Source organism: Elephas maximus, chromosome 25 (assembly GCF_024166365.1).
Source record: "Elephas maximus indicus isolate mEleMax1 chromosome 25, mEleMax1 primary haplotype, whole genome shotgun sequence".
In the NCBI taxonomy this organism is placed as follows: Eukaryota; Metazoa; Chordata; class Mammalia; order Proboscidea; family Elephantidae; genus Elephas; species Elephas maximus.
In genome coordinates, this window is record NC_064843.1 from 61,199,531 (window position 1) to 61,220,194 (window position 20,664).

The 20,664-nt window shown below is 43.2% G+C and overlaps 1 protein-coding gene across 3 annotated transcripts in view; it reads left to right on the plus strand.

Moving 5' to 3' along the window:
- The window catches only part of CFAP61 (cilia and flagella associated protein 61), a 419,682-nt gene that overhangs the window by 67,611 nt on the left and 331,407 nt on the right, over positions 1-20,664 (plus strand). For all 3 annotated transcript variants that reach the window (XM_049868785.1, XM_049868786.1, XM_049868787.1), the window contains 2 exons: positions 10,012-10,144; positions 15,328-15,487. In XM_049868785.1, the coding sequence (XP_049724742.1) occupies positions 10,012-10,144; positions 15,328-15,487 (293 nt within the window). The remainder of the gene's footprint in view (positions 1-10,011; positions 10,145-15,327; positions 15,488-20,664) is intronic.

Genomic DNA, 20,664 nt, shown 5'->3' on the forward strand with positions numbered 1-20,664 from the left:
ATAATACGAGAAGCCGGACTATATGAAGAAGAATGGGGCATCAGGAGTGGAGGAAGATAATCATTAACAACCTGCGTTATGCAGATGACACAACTTTGCTTGCTGAAAGTGAAGAGGACTTGAAGCACTTACTAATGAAGATCAAAGACCACAGCCTTCAGTATGGATTACACCTCATCATAAAGAAAACCAAAATCCTCACAACTGGACCAATGAGCAACATTATGATAAACGGAGAAAAGATTGACGTAGTCAAGGATTTCATTTTCCTTGGATCCACAATCAACAGCCATGGAAGCAGCAGTCAAGAAATCAAAAGACGCATTGCATTGGGCAAATCTGCTGCAAAGGACCTCTTCAACGTGTTGAAGAGCAAAGACGTCACCCTGAAGGCTAAGGTGCGCCTGACCCAAGCCATCTTATTTTCAATCACATCATATGCAAGTGAAAGCTGGACAATGAATAAGGAAGGCCAAGGAAGAGTTGACGCCTTTGAATCGTGGTGTTGGCGAAGAATATTGAATATACCATGGACTGCCAAAAGTACGAACAAATCTGTCTTAGAAGAAGTACAGCCAGGATGCCCCTTAGAGGCAAGGATGGTGAGACTGTGTCTTACGTACTTTGGACATGTTGTCAGCAGGGATCAGTCCCCGGAGAAGGACATCATGCTTGGCAGAGTACAGGGTCAGCGGAAAAGAGGAAGACCCTCAACAAGGTGGAATGACACAGTGGCTGCAACAATGAGCTCAAGCATAACAACGTTTGTAAGAATGGCGCAGGACTGGGCAGTGTTTCGTTCTGTTGTGCATAGGGTCACTATGAGTTGGAACCGACTCGTTGGCACCTCACAACAACAACAACAATTTTCCTAGATTCATACTTCGTATATTCTAGGTTCTTATTATTAATGGATGTTTGCAACTGTTTCTTCTCATTTTGAGTTGTGGCACATCAGCAGATGAAGGTCCCAAAAGCTTTACTCCATCCACATCATTAAGGTCAACTCTGCTTTGAGGAGGCAGCTCTTCCCCAGTCATATTTTGAGTGCCTTCCAACCTGGGGGGCTCATCTTCTAGCACTATATTGAACAATGTTCCGCTGTTATTCATAAGGTTTGCACTGGCTAATACTTTTCAGAGGTAGACTGCCGGGTCCTTCTTCCTAATCTGTCTTAGTGTGGAAGCTCAGCTGAGACCTGTCCTCCATGGGTGACCCTGCTGATATCTGAATACCGGTGGCATAGCTTCCAGCATCACAGCAAACGCAAGCCCCCACAATACGACAAACTGACAGAATCACTTTTTTTCTTTTTTTTTTAAACCAATATCATCAAGTACTCTTTTTTACAAAAGAAAAACCAACTCTTCTGGAGCCCTGGTGGGTGTCAGTGGGATCGTGATCTGTTCCTGAATGCAGCACAACTCTGTGGGCCCCCTCACCTCAAACTCTGAGGGTGTGTGTGAAACTGGCCGACAGGCAGTTTTCAACATGAGATCAAGACTGGTGGGTCAGATTGCATGGGGTTTGAGATCTCATTAGAGCTGAGTGCTTACTACCTGCTAGGCACCACTCACAAGCGTCCCCTGTGTTTCTGCATTTTATCCTCACAACTATCCTTGTTCCTACTCAGTCAATACAAGTCAGGTGTAGAGAGGCTGTAGGGTTGCAAGTGTAAAATTGTGGGTTATGGATGAAGCCTGGCTGTGGTCAAACTTCCCAGATGTGCCCCCTTCAACCAAACCAAACCCATTGCCTTTGAGTCAATTCTGACTCACTGTAACTCTATAGGACAGAGAAGAACAGCCCCCATAGCGTTTCCAAGGCTATAAATCTTTACAGAAGCAGACTGCCACATCTTTCTCCCATGGAGCAGCTGATGGGTTCAAACTACTGACCTTCGGTTAGCAGCTGAGTGCTGAACCACTGCACCACCAGGGCTCCTGGTACCCCTTAGGCCACAGATTTCTGTAAAATGGGCTCCATAATCCTGCCCACTCAGTACTACCAGTGTATGTGAAGACACCAGGCACAGGCTGAGTGCCCAGTCCATGTTGGCTGTTGCTGCTACATCTGTGATGTATAGAGCTTTGTGCTGCATGCCAGCATGTGTGCAGAGAAGCACTGAACTTGGTCCCTGTCCTTGAAGAGCATGTTACCTGGTTAGGAAGACACCACACAGTCATCTTTGCCAGTAAAATCACCCCTTCCACCCCCATCTGATGAGATTAACCCAGCTGTGTCTGAGGAGTCCTTGCCTGAGGCATTGCCCAGGGCAGTGCCTAAAGCAGATGCCTTTCAAAGACATTGCTAAATGTCCCCATGACCCACCCTCACCACCTGTTTTTGCTTCTAGACCTATAATTAGACTCAAGTCCCAGCGAGCCCCAAGAGGGGAAAGGACAAAATATGACCCATGAGAAGGTGCACTATGCTCCAAAAGAACTGCTTGATTTTTCTAATATATCCAAACAGAAATTTGGGGAGTATGTGTGGGAATATTTATTAAGGGTATGGGATAATGAGGCAAGAAACATAAGGTTGAATCAGTCTGAGTTTATTGATATTGGCCCACTAAGCATAGGTTCTTCATTAAATATATCAGCTTGAGGGGTTAGAAAAGGATCTAATAGTTTATTTGGTTGGTTGACAGAAGCATGAACTAAGAGGTGACCTACACTAAATGAAGCTGAAATGCCAGCACTGCCTTGGCATACTGTAGAAGACAGTATCCAATGGCTTAGTGAGGAAAATTGGAATTTTACAGTTCTCATATTATGTCAGACCCACTCACCCATGCAGGGAGTGCCCAAAGGACACGCTTCATCACAACTATGAGGAATAAATTTGTGAAGGGAGCCCTAGTATCCTTGAAGACTGATATGATTTCTCTTCTATGTAGACCAGATATTACAGTGAGAACTACCCATTGAATTGCAGAACCTAATTAAAATGGGGGTGATTGGATCCCAGAGTGGCAGCAGCCAAGCAGTGGCACTTAATTGCCAAAGGACACCATAATAATTATATATATATATGTGTGTGTGTGTGTGTGTATATATAAAATTACAATAATTGTTGTTGTTAAGTGCCATCGACTTGGATCCTACTTATGGTGACCCTATGCACAACAGAACAAAACACAGTCATTGTTATGCTTAAGCCCATTGTTGCAGCCACTGTGTCAGTCCACCTCTTTGAGGGTCTTTCTCTTTTCCACTCACCCTGTACTTTATCAAGCATGATGTCCTTTTCCAGGGATTGATCCCTCCTGACAACATGTCCAATGTTTGTAAGACACAGTCTCTCCATCTTTGCTTCTGAGGAGCATTCTGGTTGTACTTCTTCCAAGACAGATTTATTCGTTCTTTTGGCAGTCCATGGTATATACAATATTTTTCACCAATGCCACAATTCAGGGCTGTCAGTTCTTCTCCGGTCTTCCTTATTCATTGTCTAGCTTTCACATGCGTATGATGTGATTGAAAATACCATGGCTTGGGTCAGGCGCGCCTAAGTCTTCAAGGTGACATCTTTTCTTTTCAACACTTTAAAGAGGTCCTTTGCAGCAGATTTGCCCAGTGCAATGCATCTTTTGATTTCTTGACTGCTGCTTCCATGGCTGTTGATTGTGGATCCAAGTAAAATGAAATCCTTGGCAACGTCAGTCTTTTCTCCGTTTATCATGATGTTGCTCATTGGTCCAGTTGTGAGGATTTTTGTTTTCTTTATGTTGAGGTACAATCCATACTGAAGGCTGTGGTCTTTGGTCTTCACTAGTAAGTGCTTCAAGTCCTCTTCACTTTCAGTGAGCAAGGTTGTGCCATCTGCATAACGCAGGTTGTTAATGAGTCTTCCTCCACTCCTGATGCCCCGTTCCTCTTCATATAATCCAGCTTCTCAAGAAGCTGGACTAAACCAAACAATACTTTAACTTATCTAGAAAAGATCGTCTGCCTTGAGCATTGTGCTCTTTTGAAGAACTGCGTATATGTGATCAAACTGACAACAGCAACTTGATAAGTTAGATAAGAAGCTTAGGAGGCAGTGAAGTTGTGTTAACGGTGGTGAAATAATACTGAAAAGGATATCAAGAATGGTGGCACAACTTGAACAATGTAACCAATGTCACTGAAATGTACATATAGAAAGTGTTGAATTGGTGTGTGTTTTGTTGTGTATATTTTCACTAAAAAAAAAAACCTCAAGAACAAAAACATGCCTAAGGATTTTCTACGCATCCTAGAAACGGGGGACCAGGAGCAAGGGTGGAGCCGGCAAAAGTTTTGAGTAAGGGAATGAGGTGGGGAAAGTTTTTATTGTTCTTAGGTACTGTCATGTCGATTCCGACTCATAGCGACCCTACGCACAACAGAAGGAAACACTGCCTGGTCCTGTGCCATCCTCACAACCGTTGTTATGCTTGAGCCCATTGTTACAGCCACTGTGTCAATCCATCTCATTGAGGGTCTTCCTCTTTTTCCCTGACCCTCTACTTTACCAAGCATGATGTCCTTTTCCAGAGACTGATCCCACCTGACAATATGTCCAAAGTATGTGAGACATAGTCTCGCCATCCTTGCTTCCAAGGAGCATTCTGGTTGTACTTCTTCCAAGACAGATTTGTTAGTTCTTTTGGCAGTCCGTGGTATATTCAATACTCTTCACCAATACCACAATTCCTCTTCAGTCTTCCTAATTCATTGTTCAGCTTTTGCATGCATATGAAGTGATTGAAAACACTATGGCCTGGATCAGGTGCACCTTAGTCCTCAAGGTGACGTCTTTGTTTTTCAACACTGTGAAGAGATCTCTTGCAGTTGATTTGCCCAATGCAATGCGTCTTTTGATTTCTTGACTGCCGTTTCCATGGGTGTTGATTGTGAATCCAAGTAAAATGAAATCTTTGACAACCTCACTCTTTTCTCTGTTTATCATAATGTTGCTTATTGGTCCAGTTGTGAGGACTTTTGTTTTCTTTATGTTGAGGTATAATCCATACTGAAGGCTGTGTCGTTCATTTTCATCAGTAAGTGTTTCAAGTCCTCTTCACTTTCAGCAAGCAAGGTTGTGTCATCTACATAATGCAGATTGTTAGTGAGTCTTCCTCCAATCCTGATGCCCTGTTCTTCTTCATATAGTCCAGCTTCTCAGATTATTTGCTCAGCATGCAGACTGAATAGGTATGGTGAAAGGATACAATGATATTAATGATAGTGTTCAGTTGTGTCACCTTCCTTGGGAATAGGCATAAATATGGATCTCTTCCATTTGGTTCGCCAGGTAGCTGTCTTCCAAATTTCTTGGCATAGATGAGTGAGCACTTCCAGTGCTGCTTCCGTTTGTTGAAACATCTCAATTGGTATTCCGTCAATTCCTGGAGCCTTGTTTTTTGCCAATGTCTTCAGTGCAGCTTGGACTTTGTCCTTCAGTACCATTGGTTCTTGATCATATGTTACCTCCTGAAATGGTTGAATGCTGACCAATTCTTTTTGGTATAGTGACTCTGTGTATTCCATCCACCTTCTTTTGATGCTTCTTGCATCATTTAATATTTTCCCAGTAGAATCCTTCAGTATTGCAACTGGAGGCTTGAATTTTCTCTTAAGCTCTTTCAGCTGGAAAAATGCTGAGCGTGTTCTTCCATTGTAGTTTTGTATCTCCGTGTCTTTGCACATGTCATCATAATACTATTCTTTGTCTTCTTGAGCTGCCCTTTGACATCTTCTGTTCACTTCTTTTTACTTCATCATTTTTTCATTTTGCTTTAGCTACTTGACGCTCAAGACCAAGTTTCAGAGTGTCTCCTAACATCCAGTTACGTCTTTTCTTTCTCTCTTGTCTTTTTAATGACCTCTTGCTTTCTTCATGTATGATGCCCTTGATGTCATTCCACAACTCTTCTGGTTTTCGGTCATTAGTGTTCAACGTGTCAAATCTATTCTTGAGATGGTCTCTAAATTCAGGTGGAATATACTCAAGGTCGTGCTTTGGCTTTCATGGATTTGTTCTAATTTTCTTCAGTTTCAACTTGAAGTTGCGTATGAGTTGATGGTCTGATCCACAGCCGGCCCCTGGCCTTGGTCTGACTGATGGTATTGCGCTTTCCTGTCATCTCTTTTCACAGATATAGTTGATTTGATCCCTGTGTATTCCAGGTGGGGAAAGAGAGGCTTTAAAAAGCTGAGCAATGGTGGATGGAATGAGTTTATAACTAAGCAGCCGATGGGAAGCTATTGCAGTGATCCTAGCTTCTGTAGTAATAAGTTCTCCCACCCACTAATTATAAATGTCCTCCTTTGTTATTACTGACCTTTTTACTTAAGTAATAATGATGATAATAGCAACGCCAATTAGGTAACATTTATTGAATGCTTGTTATGTGCCAGGGACTCTTAAAAGGACTTCACATATTATTAGCCTAGTATTTACTCTCTTATTACATATGAGAAAACTGTGGCATGGAAAGGCTAAATAGCCAGCCCAAGGTTACAGCTGTTAACCTGCAGAGGCAGGACCAGACCCAGGCATCTGACTCCCCAGCACAGGCTCTTGACCACTGTGCTGACTTTCTTATTCTGCAGCATTTTCCAATCAGTGGGTTATTAAAAGCATCACAGCCCTGGATGCATTTATCATGGAACCTCAGTACACCCAGCCACAGAGACCACAAATAGCTGTCAGTGTGATCACATGCACACAAAAACAGAGGGGCAAGTGGTCAAGGACTACTTCTAAAAAATTAGTGCAGAGCTGAAATAGCTTGAAAAATGACTACAGCATCAAAGGTGCAGCCATTTCCAGTCCCCATTTTAAAAGCACAGTTGTTATTTGTATCTGGGCATTTGTTTTTACTTAACACCAGAGAATCCCTCTGATGCCTGGCAAGATGAGATGAGGATACTTGGTGGCAATGACATCAGAACCAGGTTGATAGAATAAGAAAAAAGATTCCCATTGCCTGAGTAAGGACCCTATGCTGTTTCTCCTTCCAAAGCAGAAAGTGTTAACAAGAGGTTAACAACACAATTTAACCTGGAGAGTTGTATTGATCCCCCTTCCCTCATTGTCATCTTCTGTGCAAGTTTTTTTTGTGTGTGTGTGTGTGCTATGATCTGTTTATTAGCTGTACCCTCAGCTCTGATGTTTACAGAGACCTACTTTTTCAAATATGCATTTTTTCATCAAGATGTTTATTGTTCTTCATGACAAACCAACATCATTCCAACAGCTGAGCCTGTGTCACCAGAGGTAAAGATTTCATCCTGAGTCCACTGGGTTGTTCAATTTAAAGAGTTTAGATCTGGGGAGTAGAGCTGTGGCAGGGACAAGGACTCGTTCCAGCAGGGGCTGGAGAAGTTGTGACAGGGCCGGTTGGATGATTTATGGTATTGGCCGCTGGCCCTTGAGCCAAGGTCACTCCTCTTAACCTTTTTGTTTGTGCATGCTTCCTGTGATGGTTAATGTTTTGTGTCCACTTGACTAGGCAAGATTCTCAGTGGTTTGGCAGACACTACATAATAACTTTCCATTTTGGGATCTGATGTGAGCAGCCAATCAGTTGAAAGAGGAGTTTCCTTAGGGGTATGGCCTGCCTCCAGTTTATAAATGGATGTTCTGGCAAGGCTCGCTGTCTTGACCCTGCGCGCTACTCATCACTGACCTCCAGTTCTTGGAACATCAGCCTACAGACGTCTCCCACCTGCTGCCTGACCTACAGACTTTGCATTTGCCAACCCCGGCAACCCCATGAGCCAGCAGAGGCCTCCAGTCTGACCCTTGACCTGTAGATTTTGAGTTCGTCAGCCCCTGCAACCACGTGAGCCAGGAGAGGTCTTCAGCCTATTGCCTGACCCATGGATTTGGGACTTGTCAGTCCCCACAATTTTGCGAGGTGTTTCCTCAAAATGAGCCATTTTCTTGAAGTACATTTCTCTCTCTATGTGTATATATCCATATACACTTCACTGGTTTTGTTCCTCTAGAGAACCCAGATTAAGACACTTCCCCACTACCAATTTCCAAAATAAAGTAAGGCCTTTGAAGTGAATTGATATCTTAGTGCAATATGTGAAGACAGGGTTTGGGTTAGCAGACCTACACTCATATCACAGCCCTGCTGCCAACTGTCTGTGCCATGTCAGAGGAGATTTTCTGTCCATGTGTCTAGCTGTCCTCCATCTGTAAAATGGAGATGGCAATGCCTAGCTCATGGGGTTTTCCAGAGAAGTATAGTAACAGAGACAGTTTGGATGAACCCCTGAGCTTTATTTGCATACTGCATATTCAATAGATGGAGCTATTATTAACATCAAAGAAAACGTACTAGAAGATAAAATAGGATGATGAAGATGGCCTAGAAATGAAATAAAGGGGGTGGGGAGGGGAATGAAAATTAGTAGCTAAGCCAGACATACTAGAGAAAAATAATACAAATCCTGAATATTTTTACAAGAAAAATAATAGGGGAAAAAGGACAGGAACATCTTAAATAGGTAAAATAGAACACTAAATTCCACCAAGAATGTACTAAAAAGAAGAAAGGAATGTTAAAGATGGTGGCAGTGTGGAGTCCAAGGGCCAGCACCGCCATGCTGCAGTAAACCTGGCTGTCCCCTCCCCCAGCAGTTGTCTTCCTCTGGTCACAGTTCTAGGTGGATGTCACCAGCAGGTGAGCCAGTACCTTCAAACCAGCATTTCTGCCTCCGTGAGAAGTTTGTACTTGTCTCAGAAATAAAGGGTACCATGGCCCAGTAGATGAATCTTGATCAAATGAAGGAAAATTGAAGAATTCAGATTCTTACTGGTACCAGACTTATGAGACACATTGAGACTGGAGGGACCGCGGAATCTATTTCCTAGAAATAACTTTTGAACCTTGAGCTGAAACTGTCAAATGAAGCCATCTTTAAACTAAACTGCAATTCAGCTCAATTAGTAAAGAATGTCTGTCTTGAGCATTGTGCCCTGTTGAAGAATTACTTATCTGAGATTGAAATGATAACGGTAACTAAAGCACAGATGAGAACTTTGAGGGGCAGAGCTAGTGAGAGTGGTGACACAATGTGTAAGATGTAAACATTGTCAACGAGCTGTACATGTAAAACTTGTTGAATTGGTGTATGTTTTACAGTGTGTATTTTTACCAGAAATAAATCAATAAAAGAAGGAATGAAGGAAAAAAAAGATAAAAGGAAAACAAAAAAAGGGTACCAAGAACCAACATCTGAGAGATGCATAAACAAACAAAAAACCAAACCCATTGCTGTTGAGTTGATTCCAACTCACAGCGACCCTATAGAACAGAGTAGAACTGCGCCATAGAGTTTCCAAAGGAGCGCCTGGTGGGTTCAGACTGCCAACCTTTTGGTTAGCAGCCATGGCACTTAAACATTACGCCGCCAGCGTTTCCGAGAGATGCATAAGCAAAGTTAAAAATTCTTCATTGTAGTACTCCTCAGTCTTTAATGTAACTGTGACATTCCAAGAGGTGACTTATAGTAGGCAACTATTTTTTTGACATTAGAATTCTTTTTAGGGGGAGGAGGAAAGGACTGTTGGGGATAGTATCACAGAAGAGCGTTCCATGGAACACAGTTGAGAAATGCCATCCCGATTCCATGTCCTTTGGCTTGCGAAAATGCTGCCCTACTTTCCACACCCATTCTGAGTGTGTTCCCTCTGCCTGGAATGTTCCAGCTTCAGGTCTAGACATAGCGGCCTCCCCTTCTCTTCATTCATAGCTCAGCTCAGACATCCACTCCTAAGAGGCGTGTTCCCTGACCATCGACTCCATCTTTCTCCATCCCATGTACTGACGCTATTTGAAATGTTTGCAATGATTTTAGTGTTAGGTTTTTAGTGTCTGGTTCACCATTAGAATGCAAGTGCATGTCACGAGAGGGCTGCTGTGGCCCTAGCATTCAGATTAGGGCCTGGCACATAGTAGGTGTACAACTGAAGGAGCAAATGAATGAATGAACATTGAACTTAAGCCTTTCTTTTAAACAGGGTGGAAGATCATGATGATCTCATGCCAATATTTATGCGCTATAACACAATTCTGAAAGAAACCTATGGAGAATACTTCCTGGCTGAACTAATAGAGGCCCAAGATGAAGAAAACCATGCTGTTGTGTGTGAGGTTGGTGATTAACCCATCTAGAGATGCACTTAGCAGGAGAAGCTAGAGAATAGAGCCACATCACTCCTGATTTCCCTGGGCACCAGACTACCACAACCCCTGGGGCAGCTGCATCCATGCCATGTTCCCCATGCCCTTCCAGGTGGTACACCAGGCCAGCTGCTGAGCCGGGGCATCACTCCACTCTACCCCCAGTGTCACTTGCTTTTGTGAGGTCCTTCCAGATGTCCAGGCTGCTGCAGATACCTTGCCCTGTAAGGGCTGGAGCTGGGGGAAAGGAACAGAGCCTTTGGGGCAAGAAAGGGCAATTTTCTGAGACGCCCAAGATCTGAGGCCAGAGGTCACAAACTAGCACCCTGCTGCCAAATGGCATTTGTTCGACTTGGAAAGTGATTGATTTTTTCTTTTTACTTTTTATTTTGAATAATTTCACAGTAATAGAAAACTTGTAAGCAACTGGATTCCCTAAGAATTAATATTTTAGCACATTTCCTGTGTCATTCTGTTGCTCTCTCTTTCTATGTAATTTACATATATGTATTTTTTTCTGAACCCTTTGAGAGTAGGTTGCAGACAGAATGCCCCTTACCTCTGATACTTCTTAGAAACAGAGTTCTCAGGGTCTCCCAAGTTCAAGATCAGTGCTGTTACTACCCTCCCACCTGCCTCCCTGGGCCCTTCTTCCCACCACATGGACTTCCTCAGGCTCACCCTCTCACAGCTCACTCTGGTTTGCAAGAGCTAATTGTTAAATCTTCAGGAATTTTTCAAATCAATTGTTAAACACAACAACCATTATTAAAAATTAAATTATATAAACTTACAGTGTGATATTGACTCGACGGCACTGGGTTTGTTTTTTTTTGTTTGTTTGTTGGACACTGTGATAAACTATATTAAAAATAAAGTTAATAAATACTCCAAATTCATCACTCCCTAATTATTTTACTATATGCTCTTGAGGTTATCCCTTTCAAGACCTGTGGGACACATGGTATCCCACCTACTTTTTATGCCTCTGGAGTTCCTTGGAAAGGGGGTAGCCTGATTTTAACACGTTTAACCTCAAGGTGGGGAGCCTTTTGAAATGCGTGAAACTCAAAAATCCTGAATGGGAGCCTCATTTTTGTGTAGATTGAGCATAGTCTTAGGTCACGCCTGCCAGAAGTGTGAATTTTCTAAACTCGATGACAGGTTCACCTTTATTTCAGTGACATAAGCCTCTTCACTGTTTCCCAGTTACTGTGTTCTTGTGACTTACCCAGAGAATAAGCTTTTGGCAGTCTTCATTCAGTCATAGTGGCCATTTTCCACTTTATGCCATTTATTGTTTCCAGGTGTTACTGGCTCCCTTCTTTTCCAGCTTCTTCATAATGCCTTTCCAGTAAGTACTAATGCACTGCAGTGGTACTTTTCAAGAGACTCGAACTCCAATGAGTTGTCCTTACCCTGCATTCAGTGTTCGGCCCCATCGTTGCGTCCATGTGTGGCAGGTGGAATGCCCTGCTGTGAGCAGTTCTGCAGGATTCCAGGCGGCTGTTTCTGCTTCTTAGCTGTTAGTGCTGCTTTTGCTGTGAAGAATATATGGTGGTGGTAATTTTCCTGAGATTCGGATTCCTTTAGTTTTATTTATTTTGCCTCTAAGTACTGCTTTTGCAGTAATGAAGAATGCATTGTAGTGGTAATTATCTTGAGACTTAAAAAAAAAAAAAAAAACCCTTGGATTTATTTATTTGGGCTGTAAGCATTGCTTGTGCAGTAAGGAAGAATGCATTGCACCATGTGTTGAAAAGTTTCATGAAAAATAATAAAAAGGCCAAGAAGAAGGAGACTAGAATAAAATGTATTTGCAGCCATTAGCAGGTGCCTTCATGTTTTACCTCATGTTTTGCAGATTTTCAACGAACAAAATTTTAAAAATTAAAAAAAAAAGAAAAAGATTTTATCATGACTCGTATTGGCAGGATTTATGTCACCCAGAGGCAGCTGGGACATATGGATCCCAGATAATGGGTATCAAAATCAAGAACTTGTAGCAAAAAAATCTAAACTGGTCCTTTAATCAGCATGTCTTCATTAGTGAAAACACATAAGATCAACGAAAAATTCAAAGGAGAAGATAATTGGGTCTTGAAAGGGTTTTTTATGTCTATGGAGTCTGGGTAGTGGAAATACTATATGACGGTATGCTACTGTACCTCTCTTCCTAACTGCTGTTCAGTGACAGCATAGTCATAGCTTGATAATGACCATGATGGGAGTATTTACACCACAGAAATGGGCAAATGCTACAGATCGGGCCTTTTAATTCCCTAAATGCTGATTAAACATTTATCAGGTCACCACTGCTTTTAAGCAACCACCAGTGACCAGAGATAACGGAGCAAAGTACATTATGATGGTTAAGATTATGTGTCAACTTGTCTGGGTCATGATTCTCAGTATTTATATGTGATCACTCTCAGGATGGGATTTGCTGTGAGTTGAAAGAGTTTCCTTGGGGGTGTGGCCTACATTTGAATATAAGCAGACATTCTGGTTTTTTGCTCACTCTGGATCCTGTGGCTGCCTCCTGTTCTCATCTGACCTCTGGTTCTTGGGACTTGAGCTATCAGCTTATCTGCTGATCTGCTGATCTTGGGATTCGTCAATCTTCACAGCCTGTGAGTGGAGTCCTGCTTTTCAACCTACCAGTCTTGGGTTCGCCAGCCCCTGTGGCTACATGAATTAGGAGAAGCCCCTATCCTAACTAATCCACGGACTTGGGATATTCCAGCCTTTCTAATTGCATGAGCCATTTCTTTGTTATAAATCTCTCTCTATATGTATTTCTATACTTTACTGGTTTTGCTTCTCTAGAGAGCCCAGTATAAGACATACATCAAGTTCATTTCTCGCCTTACCAGCCCATTGGCAGTAAGGGGCCCTGCATGTAGAATTCCTAGGAGCTATGTGTGAGCTGTGTGGGAAACCCTTAACTAGCTAAAAGGTTTTTTAACTGGGCTGTCTATGGCTTGATTGCTACTTTGGAGGAGTTCTGAGTCACCGTTTTGCCACAAGTTTCTTGCCCTAACTTTATCCTGCCTTACCTTGACATCTGCTGTTTATTCCAAGTGGAGATTTAAAGGAAGAAGAGCTGGAGGCCCAGGACAGCTCTTCGAGGTAGACGGGCAGAGCATCTTTTTTGGCACCGTGCAGGGTGTGGGCAATCATGGCCCAAGTAGGCACCACTGACCAGTGGACAAGGGAGAGCCTGCCAGGTCAGCAGTGCCCTTGGCAGCAGGTCAAGGGGATCAAGGCCAACAGTGGTAACAATGAGGGCAGACCCGTGAACATCGCCATCCAACAGGATAGGTGGCTGCAGAGCTTTTAGGATGTAGGCATAAACTGTACAGTGTACACGTGTCTATCAGTGGGCCTCTTTGTGAAGAGAAGACCCCTGCACACAGGCTTTCTAGTGATTTACCTCCCTAGACCTCACGTGTCATCATGTAGATCTTCTCAAGAACAACAACAAAACTTTCAGCTTTCGCTACAGGATAAGGTAATTGAAGACATCTCTGTGAGAAGCACCTCTGTCAGCTGGAAGATAGATCATAGCTGGCAATAAAGTTTATTGTATCAGTTCATTTTTCCAGAATACACATACAAAGATGCATTTTAATGCTCCTGCAAATTCGTACTGAAGACCAGTGTTTCTCCAAGCAGAATCGTTATTTGAAAGAAATCCAAAAGAAAAAGCAGATACTTCCACAGTATGTCCTTGCTCTGTTTTAGTCTAAAATTGTGAACTTCCATGAGTTGTTACAACCCTGGATGAATGATGGGAATATAACAGGTTGTAGAATTGGAGAACGTTAAATCTTTGTTCCTAATGGCAAAACATATTTTTCTCATTTTCATCAGAATGTGTGATCCAGGCCATTTGAAATCAAATTCCAAACATAATGAGCCATTAGTGTAATAGCTCATTACTAACAGCAGTCATAAATAATACATTCTTATCATGCACATGCAGCCCGCCGTGAAGCAAGCAAAAGGTATTTCAGGCCATCGAAGTTTTGTTGTGCCAGTGTGGCTGTAGATTAGAGGACATCTCCGCGTGAACCAAGATGGATGCCAATTTTCCCTGCAGAGAGTGAGGCTGGCCGCCTCTCTGCACATATGGTAGATGGATTGGTTAATCAGCGTCTGCTGAGTCTTGGGCCTAAAATTACAGAGAAGCCAGACAACTGTGACTATGCAGCCTTTGTTCGCAAGTGCAAACAAGACAAACAGTCACTTGTTATTTGGGGAAAAAATTTAAATGTTTATCTTGGATTTTTATTAAAGTGTCGATTGCTTTATAAAACAGCTGTGTAAATTCAGCTTTTTACAGCAAGTATCATTTTGGGTTTGGGTATAAAGAAAAAAAATACACGGAAAATTTAATTTAAAAAAATCCTCTTGTATTTCAGCATTAGGGAGAAAATAAGACAAGTTTGAGAACAAATGCTTTTTGGAAGACATATTTGAGAACCAATAGTTTAATACCAAATTTTTTATCATTGAAAAAAAAAAAAAAACCTGTTGCCGTTGAGTGGATTCTGACTCATAGCAACCCTGTAGGACAGAGTAGAACTGCCCCATAGGGTTTCTAGGGAGCACCTGGTGGATTCAAACTGCCAACCACTATGCCACCAGGGTTCCCATCATTGAAAATACTGAGCATCAATTATGGCAGCTTGAGTCTCTGTTTCAGATACTGATCAGATGGACACTGCCTGATGGCCAGTCTTACTGAGAACTCTGCGTGTTGGAGGGGAAGAAAGTAGACGGAAGGGCTGGGCTTACTGTGGGATAATGAAGAGACACCAGATGGAGAGGAGATGGGGCAGCAGGGAGATGGTCTGGCAAAGACGACAAGTGTTGAACTCAGTAGCTTCGCCTCGAGCATCGCCCCGGAGCGCCTGAACCCGCTCTAGGATTATCCAGGGCGGTCATTCACTGAACGTTTCTGAGCATCTGTGTGCCACACATTGTGCTGGACACAAGAGCTTCTAAAGAAAGACTTCTGCATCCCACAAGGATCTCAAAGTGACCCCCAGCCACCAACAGACCACAGACCGTGGATCGGTGGAGGTTGCACGACGTGAGAACTAATTTGAGGTCTGGTGGAGTGACGAGATGTTTCTGTGTTGCAGGTGGAGGGCGTAGCTGTTGGGTTCATGAGTGTGTGCTCCACAGTGAACATGCAGCTGCTGCACGAGTGCTTCGACTTGGGGCCGTTCCACGGACTCTGCAGACCTCATCCCGATGATGTCCTGCAGCCGCTGCAAGAGCCGAGTGTCCGAGGCAGTAAAGGTGCGGTGGCTGTTGCAGTGACGCGTTGGTAAATGACAGCTGTGCCTTTTTATACGTGACAGAGCTAGACGAGACATTTCATGTTGCCTTCTCCAGCCCCCTTTAAGGAGTAGTTCCTAAGGTTGATTGCATTCCTGTGTAAATATCGACGAGCCTGGGTAGTCAAAAGTGCAAGCTAGAGTGAGACATAGCGGCCTTACGGTTTAAGGGTCCTAAGTTCGGGAACGTACGGGGCGTTTCACGGGTAGCGTAGGCATAAGTCACGGTGAGACAATTGCTAGCATTTCAGGATTTTACTCACACACACACACACACACACACAAACTCTGAGTATATTGAATGAATTTTTCAAGTAGGGGCTCCGGAAGTTCTATGTGCCTCTAAGTTTTAATCTCATCAGTTCGTGCTTCTATATTTGTCTTTGACAAATGATTTCGTAACGTAAGTCTGTTGCAAATAGTCATTGTTAACTTGCCAGACTTATTTCTAACCGTATGGAATAATAAAATTGATTTTAGGACATTGTCTGTATCAGGATTTTCACCAAGTAAAATCAGGATTTTCACAAAGTTAGGTGATCTCAAACTTTGGTGTTTTAATTTAACAAGGTCTTGCCACATTTTACCACAACCACGGATATCATTGTGGTTAAGACTTTGGTTTTTATGTCAGACAGATGCAGGCAGGCAAGTGACCTTGAGTGTTTTTACTCACTTCTTTTTTTTTCTAAGCCTGGGTTTCTTCATTGTGAAGTGGGGGTATTACTGATGCCCCCACATAGGGAGTCATGAAGTCTCCCTGAGACCACATGTAAAGTGCTTTACGCAGTGTCTTGAGTAAACTCATTGTAAGACTGATGACAAGGACCTTCCCCCCAGAGCTGACAGAGACAGAAAGCCTTTCCCTGGAGCTGGCGCCCTGATTTTGGACTTCTAGCCTCCTAAACTGTGAGAGAATAAACTTCTGTTTGTTAAAACCACCCAATTGTATTTCTGTTATAGTATCACTAGATAACTAAGATACCACCCTTCTATTTTAAGTTTGACCCAAAGGGGGTCTGTGGGTATCTTGGATGGCCTGTTGGTCGGGCCCTAGGAAGTGAGACTCATGCAGGAGGGCTAGAAAACAAATAGAACTTAATATTCACAGGTCCCTGAGTGGAAGCTACAGCATGCCTTTAATGCAGGGTAACACAGGGGGTTACATCTGGGGACAAGCTAGAATTGTAGGAAGGGGCTTATATATGTGTGGCAAGCAAAGTGTGGGGTCTTGGGGTTAGACATGCCAAAGTCTTATTGGTGAGTTTAAAAGTTCCTAGTGCATTGGTGTGAGAAAAGGGAGAAGTTTTTATCCTGATAAACCATACGGGACGTGGCTGGGAGATGTAAGGAGTAACTACGGCTATTGAGAAACTGGAATACAAAAAAGTAATGGATCCGTATCACAGGAGACCTTATGAGACTGTTAGACAAAATAAGAAGGGTCGTGTCAGAAACTGGGTGAAAGGGCAGCTAGAAGGAGTTAATGGATGCTGAGACAACAAACTCTGCAGGCTGTACCCTGGCCTTATGACACTGTCCCAAGATAGAGGTCATTACTGTTGAATAGCGAAGGCTTGCTTTCCTGTGCATCCATGAAGAGATATCATAGGAGTGTCCTGAAGGAACTTTTCAGCACGAGACAATCCTGAAATATAAACTATCACTGTCATTTTCAAATGCGTAAATTCTTCTTTGAAGGAAGCACTACATAGGAGCCTTTTTATGGCTCATTTTTCTCACGTATAGTGCCCAGCCCACTGCCATCGTATAATAAGGTGGTAAAAATAGCATCTATCCCAAAGGGTGTTGGAAGGATTAAATACTAATAAGAATCTATGCAAAATACTTAGTTCATTGCTAAGCACAGAGTAAGTCCTGAACATTTTTAAGTGGTTTTTGTTTGTTTGTTTTGTGGCTGCTGTTGTTATTAGAAACAGGTTGAAAATATATAGTCCCTTCCAGCGTGTTCCTGTGTGGCTCCGATGCTACTGATATGCCAAACGTAGAATGAATGGAATATTCCTGTCTTAGAAACTTCATGGGGTTTCATGGATAAGAATCAGCATAAACCTGATTCCTAGAATGTGAGAGGTAATCAAATCTCCACTCTCCCATTTCTCCATCATCCCTGACACAAGTCCTTCCTCGGATGCTAGCCACCTGGAGCTAGGTCAGACCTCACAAGTTAAAAGGACCTCATCCTTCAGATTGCCGCATAGGCAGACACCAGCCACACGTTTGGGGAGTCCACACGACACCTCAGACTTCTGACTTGCTGGCCATGGATTTGCAGTTTTCCCACTACCCCTTCAGGATGCCAGCTATAAGCTCAGGGGCCTCCCTTGGACTCCCTCATTCTCACCTGCTGGCTCCCCCCACTCCTTTGGGTTTTATAATTCATTGCCATGACTCACAGAACTCGCAGAAAATACTATACTTCTGATTTTATTATAGCAAAAGGATACAAATCGGGATCATCCTAAGAAAGAGATGCACGGGCAAGGTCTAGGAGGGGTTCCAGTGCAGAGCTTCCATGTCCCAAAGAGGGTGCGTCACCCGCCCTCTGCCAACCAGGAAGCTCTCTGAGCCTTCGTGTTCAGAGCTTTTATCAACCAGTCTGACTGAGCCCTCACTGCATTTGCATGAGGGACTAAATCATGCATCCTAAGGTTAGCTGACATCAGCCAACCAGGTGAATCTTTTCTGGTCTGGCCAGCCCCCACTTGTTAGCACAAATCCTCAGGTGTGTTCTGGAGGTTTCAGAGAAAAGCAGAGAGTTACTCCCAGGGTTACTTCACAGGAACCAAGGACAAAGGCCAAGATGGCTTTCCATCACCCCAAGGGGGGAATGAAATTCAAAATTTAAACTGAACTCAGGACTTAAAATCACACATAATTCAATATATCTCTGTCAAGTAAAACCCCCTATTGAAATGTATGGACGTTAAAAGAAGTCCTATGTCTGTCTACCTCCTTTACTATTTTCACTTAAAAGCAGTTGGTCTAAAACAGGATGGTAAGTAAATAGAAAAACTCCTCTTGTTATGTTCCGTGCCTTGTTCATTTTTTAATATCCAGCTTCATGTTCACTGATACAAAGATAATTCTTTATGAAATTTTCATCAGGGAGCTAATGTTGTAGATTTCCAAATAATGCAGGATGGATTCACAAATAACAAACAGCTCATTATACCTAAGAGGAGTCAGCTACACATTGTGCTACTGTTTTCCTGTCAACAACAACCAAGAACGAGGCTCAGAAGAAACTCTAAATGCACTGCGATCTCCTGTTATCTTTTTTTCTGATGAAAGTCTCAAGTTAAAGGAAATATAATTTCTCTAAAATACATACAAAAATTCTTGTTTAAAATGAGCACACATCATTGTGCTTTGTATCTGGGATTTTGTTTAGTGCTTTTTACTTTTCGAAGGATTTTTCGTGTATATTATCTATCTCAATTTATCTTCATAACTTGATGTAGGAGAGCTAGAACTGGTAATGGTGTCTCCATTTTACACTTGCTAAGCTCATCCCAAGGAGCTCTGGTGGCACAGTGGTTAGAGTGTTTGGCTGCTAACCGAAAGGTTGGCGGTTCCAACCCACCAGCCGCTCTGTGGGAGAAAGATGTGATACTCAGTCAGCTTCTGTAAAGAGCACAGCCTTGGAAACCCAACGAGGCAGTCCTGGTCTGTCCTACAGGGTCACTGGGAGTCGGAATCTACTTGATGGCAACAGGTTTAAGGCTCATCCAAGATTTTAAAGCTTATCAACAGCTAACCCAAAACCAAGATGCAGACCACTCTGTGTGCAAGGTGATGCTCTCAACAAGGTGACTTTTTATCTTGGGTGACCTTGCCTGAAAACTTCATGGTATTTTTTCACTTTAATGACGTATGTAATGAGAGCTGCCAGAGACCCATCCTTACCTCTCAGGCTTCATTTTTGGTGCGTGCTCTGGCCACCTTCAGTCTGTTGGAATCTTCACCTCTGTCCCAAGGGCTTTTCTAAGACTGTGAAAAGCCTCTCTGCCTGTGCAGGAAGCTGACTGGAGGTGCTAGGTAATTAACTCTGGGAGCAGCCTTTGCTTCCTGTCTCACATCCCCACTCCCTTCCTGGTGCTTTTTGGATCGTCCCCTGAATACACCTCTTGAACTCAAATCCTTAGATTGGCTTCAGAGGGAACCCAGACCAAGTGATACAAATAAAGGTATAAATACACCAGCTCCTCACCCCTCATGTGGGATAACTCTGAGACCTATGTTTTTCACTGTTTCCCAGAGTTCCCCCACAGGATTAAGCTTCACTTGTCTACAGTGGAAAAATAGTACACATTTTATTAGCTGTCTTCCCGTCCCTGTCTCTGTTTCTGATCCTCCTGGTGCTTCCTGAAATCACCTCCCAGATAAACTGCTCATACTCAGATCCTTGACTCCAGATCTGGTCTTGTCCCACGAGCTGCGAAAACATGCCATTTCACACTAACCCCGACCTTTCCAAGCAGAACGATGTCAAGGTTCAGCATGCTTAAGCTGGCCTCGCTTCTGTTCGCTAATACGGCAGTCTTCCTTCTTTAGCTATCCTCACGCATTGTGTTATTCAGCCCCTCAGCATTTCAGCCATATCAGTATTTTCCATTGAGCCTAAAGAGCTTAACCATGCACATTTAGTTGTTTGCAGCTTACTTGAATAATTCCTGTATGTTTTGTGTAGTAAGGAATTTGGCCTCACCCAAAAGAGAGGTCTGATTTTTTGTCCTGGCTCCTGGGAGGTAGCCTCTAAACCCTTGGCATTTCTCAAGTGATTGGAGTGTCTTTGTTATTCACGGTGGACCGCGGAGACCACACCTGACAGTTCGTGTGAAAGAAGTGAGGCACGGTGGGGCAACTACACCCGATAGTGTTAGGGTGGGGACTGGCCATGCCAGAAAGACCAACCCTGTGGTTTAAGGTGGGGGCTCTGGGCCACCGTGATATCAGCCTTACCTCAGGGAAAGGAGGAGCTGCAAATTGAGTTCAACCGTGTGGACAATTAATCAATCAACAATGCCTATGGGGATTCCAAAGCTCCAGTGAGCTTCCCAGGTTAGCAGTACTCCATGCCTATTGCCACACATCGATACCCTTGAGGACAGTGGA